Source organism: Gavialis gangeticus, unplaced genomic scaffold, assembly GCF_001723915.1.
Source record: "Gavialis gangeticus isolate Ggan-Ray unplaced genomic scaffold, GavGan_comp1, whole genome shotgun sequence".
In the NCBI taxonomy this organism is placed as follows: Eukaryota; Metazoa; Chordata; order Crocodylia; family Gavialidae; genus Gavialis; species Gavialis gangeticus.
The window spans coordinates 30,971,712-30,980,148 of NW_017729029.1; the positions used below are offsets into that span (position 1 = coordinate 30,971,712).

Here is an 8,437-nt window from a genome sequence, read left to right on the forward strand (position 1 = left end):
TGAGGTCCCTTCCAACCCTAATGTCCATGAAATCTATGAAATACTGCTGAGGGGAAAATAGACTTCCTTGTTTTAACTCTACTTTTTACAGTTTATATAGATAGCTACAGTTCTGCACATGTAAAACCCGTGTTACTAGGCCTGTGTGAAGCAGCTAGTATTTGCTTTGGATACAGATTCAGCTGATTTGGGGGACAGTGATTCGATTTGGTGATTTGAATCACTGTCCCAGATCGATTTGACCAAATCTGATTAGGAGATTTGGCTGCTGCTGAATTGGCCGAATCTCTGAATCAAACAGGTCCCGTTCCCCACCTGGCCCCACCATCCCGGCTCGTTTAAAAAAAAAATAAAAGCCCTGCATGCACTGGCTGCTGCCAGGTGGAGGGGTGATTTCTGCTTCCCCCCACTGCCCTGCATTGCATGGGGGCTCTCCCATGAGCCCCCTGATCCCTGCCTGCTCTCCTAGTCTCCCCTCCATGGCTGTCCTGCCTGGGCCCAGCTCTTTAAAAAACAAACAACCCCCCCAACTCACTGGCTTCTGCTAGAGGGGGAGGGGGTGCAATCCCCACTGCCCTGCGCTGCATGGAGAGCTCTGCCACGAGCCCCCAGAAGCCCTGATGTCTCCTGCAGCAGCCGGTGAGTGTGGGGCTTTAAAAAGAAAAAAAAAGAGCTAGGATGCTGGGACCGGGCAGGGCAGCCATTGATGGGGCTGGGAGAGTGGGTGGGGGTCAGACACTCGTGCCAGAGCTCCCCACGCAGCTCGAGGCAGTGGAGGGCAGTGGGGATTGGCCCCTACCTGGCAGCAGCCGGTGAGTACGGGTTTTTTTGTTTTTGTTTTTAAAGAGCTGGGATGCTGGGGCTGGGCAGGGCAGCCATTGACAGGGCTGGGGAGTGGGCAGGGGTTGGGGGGTGCTGAGGAGGCTGGGGAAGCAAGCAGGGGATGGGGCCTGGTGGGGGTCCCCTCCATGGTCTCCTCCCCCTGCTGTGAGCCCCCCTCCCTGCCCCCCTACTTACTGGCATGGAGTCTGGGTCCAAGCCCCTGTGGCGGCGAGTGGGGAGTGCCCTGATCTCTGAAGTTCTCTGAATCTTTTCTGAATCAATTCAGAGAGCTTTGAATCAATTAACACCTTTTTATTCATTTCCCAATTCAATTCGGATTCGGAGATTAGGCTGCCGAATCAGGCTGAATCTCCTTCAAATTGAATCAGCACTTGAAGCTTCACACAGCCCTACTTGTTATGTTTTGAGCTTTTTTTTTGCTTAGATCAGTGGTTTTCAAACTTCCTAAAGTTAGGGGCTTTCATAACACTTTTTTTTTCTGCCATGGAACCCTTACTCCTGGCTCCACAGGCCATGTGAACCAATATGGAGCCAGGCAACCTGGCCCAGCAGTGGTGGTGTGCTGCCTCCTGTGCCCCTCCAGCATTACCCCGAGTCTCTTTGTGAAATCCCTGTGGCCTATCATGGAACCCCAGGGTTACACAGAACTCAGTTTGAAAACCACTGCTTTAGATGGTGAATGAACACTAAAAGTGCTATATTTTTAGTTTTCTTTTCACTGAGTTAAATTATGTTTATTTTTTTAACTTTTTAATAATTGTTTTTTCTTTTGCAGGAGAAGTTATTATGGAGGAAACTGGGCAAGCTTTAGCTTTTCAGGATTATTGTCTTGGATTAAGGAAAAACAGGTAAGGAACCAGAATTACCCTGCTAGCATCTTATTTTCATGAAAACATACTTAAAAACACAATAGAATAAGTAACTAATATTTTTTAGACACAATGCATATAAGAAGAAGTCTTCTGTATTCTATTTTTTACACATAGGAAAAGAATCTGATATTCATTTTAACTCTTAAACTGCAATCAATTAAATTATTATGACTATTAATTAACTCCATATGTAGATTATCCATAGAGCATTTGAGGCATATCTTGATAAGATAGTCTGTTTTCTATTTAATATGCCACTAAGTTAACTTTTAGTATTAGGAGTACAAATAAGGCCATTGTGCCGTGTATCAAGTGTTATAATTTTGTTAATCCACTGGATAATATAATATGTATATATATGTACATTTGTTCATATGTGTCTACTAATTGATTATGTACATTTGTTCATATGTTTCTATTAATTGATTATGCCAAAAATCAGCTGTATGTTACAGGGTTGTTCAATGACAGAAATGTTGAATTGATACTATTTCCTACAAAATACACCCATTTTTTTTCTTGATATTGTTGCTCTTTTTGACCTGAGTGGTCTTGTGAGTGTGTTCTCCACTGGGAAAAATGGAGGGAGTCAAGTATTTTTTTTATATGCAATCTCATTTATTTGCCGAGAATAGATAAAATACCCTGTTTTGCTGAACACAGGAGGAAGTCTCTTTGTAGACAGTATTTTTCCTTCTGTGGAATTTTCTGCTACTACTTTCTCTAGGCATACCTCTTCATTCAGGAATAACCAAGGGAGTTGACAGATGTTAACCAAGTCCTTTTGTGATAAGACAAGCTAAGGAAAAACAGACTACATGAAAGTACTGTAAGGTGGATACATAACTGGTTGGATCATTGTACTCCATTACTCAATGTCTAGTTGTGGGTAGGTCACCAGGAGACTGTCCTGGGTCTGATATTGTTCAACACCTTCATTAATTGTTTGGATGATGGGATAGAGTGAACACGTAGCAAATTTGTGGATGACACCGAGTTGGTGGAATTGTGGACACTCCACAAGAGGGGAAGAGTGGGTTCCAGAATGACTTTGATAGACTGGAGAAATGGTTCACAGACAATTAGTTGAGATTCAACAAGGATGGAATAGCTGTGTGCTCAAATACAGATGGGAATGACTGGCTGGGTTGCAGTACTGGAGAGAAGGAACTGGGAGTTGTAGTGGTGGACCATAAGCTGCATGTGAGCTAATAGTGTGCTCTTGTTTCCAAAAAAGCCAACAGCATCCTTTGTTGTATTAACAGGAGCATCATTTGCAAATCAAAGGAAGTGATTCTTCAGCTCTATTCAGCACTGGTGAGGCCTCACTGTGTTCAGTTTTGGGCCTCACACTTCAAGAAGGACAGTTGTCCAAAGCTGGGCAACAAAAATGATGGGGACTTCAGTGGCAAGACTTATGAGGAAAGGTTGTTTAGTCTGAAGAAGAGAAGACTGAGAGGGGATTTGATAAGTGTTCAAATACTTGAATGGTGATTATAGAGAGGATGGAGATGAGTTTTTCTCTGTGGGTGAAGGGGGCAGGACTAGAAAAAATGGCCTCAAGCTTCAGCAAGGGAATTTTTTAGGATGGTCAAGCATTGGAACAGCCTGCCTAGAGAAGTTGTGGAATCTCCATGCTTGGAAACTTTTAAGAGCAGGTTAGACACTTGGCTAGGATGGTTAAGTCATGGATGATCCTGCCTTGAACAGGAGCGTGGACTTCATGAGGTCCCTTCCAGCCCTACTTTTCTGTGATCCTATGAAATATTTTGTATGCTTCTGTGCTACTTTTTGTAGTTTTGCGGAGAGATACCGGCCTGCTCTTTAGATGTACAATTTCATTTTTAAGATGTCCAGATATGAAAATTCTGCCTTGTCATCTTATTCTTGGTAGGTTGTGCTGATTTGCCAGTGACACATTTGATAAATGTCTTTTATTTTGGAAGAGCATATTAAACAACATAATGGCACTTATACATAAATGAACAGTATGGCATTAAGAGGGAAAATACTACTCATGTTCTTATCAGGGAGATGTTTCTTCCTAATCTCATCACATGATTTATGGTACATTTCTAAAGTGATTACATAATTCTCAAATTGTTTCATTCCTAAATCCCTCTGAATTCAAGGTTTCTAAGCAAAAATATAGGGACCAAATGTTTAGCCAAAACATGAATTGTGAGGAGAAGAAGCCTCTTACAAGTTTTTAATATTTACATTCCTGAGAATATATATGCATTTTATTTTAGTGTTGTAACATGTTAATGTTTTCTTTTCAAATTTGAAAAAAATGCAAAAAGTTAAGGTATAGTTTAAGGCAGGGCAGGTATCAACTATAACATTGGTAGAAAGCTGTATTATGGCACTTAAAACACTTTTTTACCACAAGCATTTATAACTGCCACCTCATGTATTAAATACATCTGTCATGAACAGAGGAATGTACTGTCTAGATGAATTAAAATCTGCCTTTATTTGTGGGAAACTGCATATTTAAACTATAAAATTGCATATAATTTTTTTTCATCATATACTGCAATCAGTGCAATTAAAACGTTCAGGTTAGTTTATTTAATAGCCATTGGTAACATTATTAAAAAAAATTAGGGCACTCTTCCAGGAAAATGTAGTACAAAATCCTATCCTTCTATATTTGTTTGCAAGGAGAAGACTGAGGTCAGCGAAGAAAGTGAAGACTGGAGAAAATTGATCCTTGAAACAGAAGAAGCTATTTCTCTTAGCAAGAAGGATACAACCATTCAGCATGTAGAAGATGTCTGTTATATCAGGTAATTATAAATATGGAAGTTATAAACAAAATGTTCTTAATAGATGTATGTACTGTGGATGAATTATTATATTATGATTTTAGTTGTAAGTAATTATTTTTCCTTTATTTCCTTTTGAGTCATGAAAGAGCCAAGAATTGCAAAATGCTCTGCTAAAGAACCCTATTAAATCCCTTGAACTTTAGCAGAGTTGAATGATACTTTTAAAGATTTCTTGCAAAAATTATATTATAAATGTTGTTGGACAGTTTAATTTTGGGATAATTGTAAATACATTTCTCATAAGAAAAGTGTGTTTGGACTTGCTCACTAGTTATACATTTTTCTGTCTATTTGACTGTATTTTCTCATTCTGCACTCACTTATGTACTAGGAAATAACTTTTACAAAAAAATGGGGCCCAAACATGGCTCTTCAAAAGTATAATAGCTGAAGAAAAGGCTACATAGGAAAACATATTTCTTTAAAAAAAAGTTATAGGTAAGATCAGTATGATATTTTTAGATTAAAATATCTAAAAAGGGAGCTGGGGGACCTTATTGCTATGGCTGGGGAGCCTTTTTACTGTAGGGTAAAGTCAGCTATTATTCCTATCTATGTCTACTTTGTGAATCAAAATAATTTTGTTTTCATTTGACTTCCAACAGATAGTTACTTATCTTGTATTCCTCAAATAACTTCTGTTGCAAAAAAATGGATTAGGATGCAGTAGTACCTGGTGTGTGTCTAAAACATGTTTGTTGCATATATTTCTGTGCACATATATGTACTAAGACCACAAAACTAATCTATTAAATCTTGTAATTTGTTACAGTGCAAACAGTATATCATTTATCAGCCAGTTTAGGAATCAAATATGTATTTAAAAAGAATTTATTTTTATTTTCTGATGCTAGTTTGACATCTAAATGTGATGAATGATTACATGGCTAAAGGTTTTGTTTAAAACAAAGGAAGTTTAAATTCAGCTGATAATACTGATTAAAAACAAATTAGTTTAAAAGTTAAACTTTTTGTCAGTTAAAATACTGGCATAACAAAACTTAAATTTAATACATAAGCATAATAATGCTGATTGCATATAGTGTGAGCCGCAGTTTCAGAATTGGATAATCTTGTGCTTTTATTTTTGTCTTATACTTCTTGCATTGAATTATTCTTTTGTTCTTAAGAGGTTTTAGTAGATATCATGTCAGTTTCTGCTGAATCATTTCTCACTGAACTGGGTGAAGCATTGAATGGTTTTCATAAGGTGACACATTTTATATTTTAAACCTAAAAGGTAGGAAGAGAGAGTTGAATGCCAAAAGGTAAGTAATGCAAGCTGAAAAAATCAAGGTGTGCAAAGTTGACATTTACATAGTAGGAAAAACTTGATCAGATTCCAGATTTTAAAAAATTGTTTACATTGTGTAAAAATCCTTCTAAAATGTCTGATTCTCTCTTCAACTATTTCTACCTTAATGTCACCATAAATATTCTTAATACTATTCCAATACTGGTTTTAAGTGTTTTATATATTACTAATTGCCTAGGTATGGTGAAATAATAGTGTTGATCACAGCTGCTTCAAAAATAAGATAACTAAAATTTTCAACTTCTTCACAGTTTGTGAGTTAAACACAATTCAGTCTAATGCACTGAACGGCATACTGCTAGAAAAAACTGGTGTTGGATAAAAGAAGCAGTTTACAAACCAACTTTAAACTTAGTGGAGAGAGTTGATCAAGGCACTCCAGACAGCTTACATGTTCTGGGTAGATTTTTGTTGTTGCTTAACTTTTATAACTTGTATGAAGTAACCATTAAACATTTATTCTGAAAGAATAAACAGCTGGGTAGCAGTATAATATATACTGTGTGAAACTGAAATGAATGGCCTCTGAACAAAGTGCATCCATCAAAGGAAAAGAATACTGTCTCTACAACAAGCTGTATTGAAAAAAGGCAAATGGCTGAAAAATAAATAGTGAACACCTGTGCTGAATAAATTAACCAGCTGGTTGGCAATTTTTCATTTGACCTATCTGAAGGGGTGTCTGTTACACAGTATTAATAAGGCACATTCATTTTAAGATATTCCTTTGTTACTACCATTAATTGATGAATAGTAGTAGATAATAATCAGAATTTACACAACAGTTTTCCTACAGGCACATCCTTTTTTATGAATTAGTGAGAAAAAATGTCTGTACAAAAGTTTAATTTGAGTGATTCTCCTTTTTATAGACAGTTGTTACATTATTCAGGGGAAGTTATTTCTGTAGGAAAGATGTCATGAGTTAACTTTTTGTGAAAGGTTTGGCTTTTACTGTAAAATTAGAAGGCCTGCACATTGTTCAGATATTCATTTGGAGGAACTGAATAGAATTTAAAAATATATTAGCATAGTGAATCTACCTTCATGAACTTTGGTGTATCAAAGGGTCCTGCCACGCATTAAAACTGGATAGAAATCAGCTGTAGAGTTGGTATAAATTTTCAAGCACTAACTTTGTAGCTGGTTAGATCTTTTTATAGTTGGATAGTAATTTTTATAGTGTGATAATTACTTTGCATGTGTGGCTGGTCTAAATGTATTGCACAATTAACCAGTTAATTACATAATATATGTAATGTGTAGCAGGGTCCAATGTTTCTGGTTAGCTAATATTTCTGCTTAAAGTAGGGATGGCTTGTGAGGGTGGAGGGAAGGGCAGAAAAATTGGATTCAGTTAGATTTACACTTTCACTAAACCTGTATTTTGATTATGCAGAAATTTATAGATGGAAAATGCAGCGAAAATTAAATAAAACTTGCGGCTTCTATACTGTGTTTTGTATCATGTTTACACAAATATGTAAACATAATGTTCAATTATGGTGATATAAACTTCAGAATAATATTAAATTGATGGTCACTAATATAATCCTCAAGTAGGAGACATTAAGTTTTAAAACATTTTAAGGAGCAAAATCATACTGTTCTTATATTGTTTATAGATGATTCATAGAATGTAAGGGGCTAGAAGAGACCTTACAAGATCATTGGGTCCAGCCCTCCTGCCACTAGGCAGGAAAGGCAACTGGGGTCAGGTGACCACACCGAGGTGACCATCCAGTCTCCTTTTGAAGATTTTCAGGGTAGATTGCACCACCTCTGGAGGGAGCTTATTTCATAGTCTGGACACCCTGACTGTGAAGAAGTTTTTCCTAGTGTTGAGCCTGAAACGGTCTTCCAAGAGTTTGTAGCTATTACTCCAATTTTTGCCCAAAGGTGCCCTGGTGAACAGTTGTTCACCGAGCCCTTGATGTATTCCCCTGATGTAGTTTCATAGTTTCTAGGGTCAGAAGGGACCTGAGTAGATCATCTAGTCCGACCCCCTGCCATGGCAGGAAAGAGTACTGGGGTCAAACGACCCCAGCAAGGTGTTCATCTAACCTCCTCTTAAAAACCCCCAGGGTAGGAGCCAGCACCACTTCTCTTGGAAGTTGGTTCCAGATCCTAGCCACCCTGACCGTGAAGTAGTGCCTCCTGATATCTAGCCTAAATCTACCCTCTGCCAGCTTGTGACCGTTATTCCTGGTCACTCCTGGCGGTGCTCGGGGGAACAGGGACTCCCCCAGTGCCTGCTGATCCCCCCTGACTAGTTTATAACAAGCCACTAGATTCCCCCTCAGCCTTCTCTTTTGGAGGCTGAACAGGTTCAGGTCCCGTAGCCTTTCCTCATAGGGCCTGCCCTGCTGTCCCCGATCATGCGAGTGGCCCTCCTCTGGACCCTCGCCATACTGTCCACATCCCTCTTGAAGTGCGGCGCCCAGAACTGGACGCAGTACTCCAACTGCGGCCTGACCAGTGTCGCATACAGGGGGAGTATCACCTCCTTGGACCTGCTCGAGATGCATCTGTGGATGCATGACAAGGTGTGGTTGGCCTTCCTGACTGCCTCC

General features: G+C 38.8%; 1 protein-coding gene across 1 annotated transcript in view; it reads left to right on the plus strand.

The window, feature by feature from the left end:
- CHM (CHM, Rab escort protein 1) overlaps nucleotides 1-8,437 on the plus strand; it is a 175,620-nt gene that overhangs the window by 45,531 nt on the left and 121,652 nt on the right. Inside the window, exons 3-4 of the mRNA XM_019521378.1 lie at nucleotides 1,619-1,691; nucleotides 4,383-4,507. Coding sequence (XP_019376923.1) covers nucleotides 1,619-1,691; nucleotides 4,383-4,507 — 198 coding nt within the window. The remainder of the gene's footprint in view (nucleotides 1-1,618; nucleotides 1,692-4,382; nucleotides 4,508-8,437) is intronic.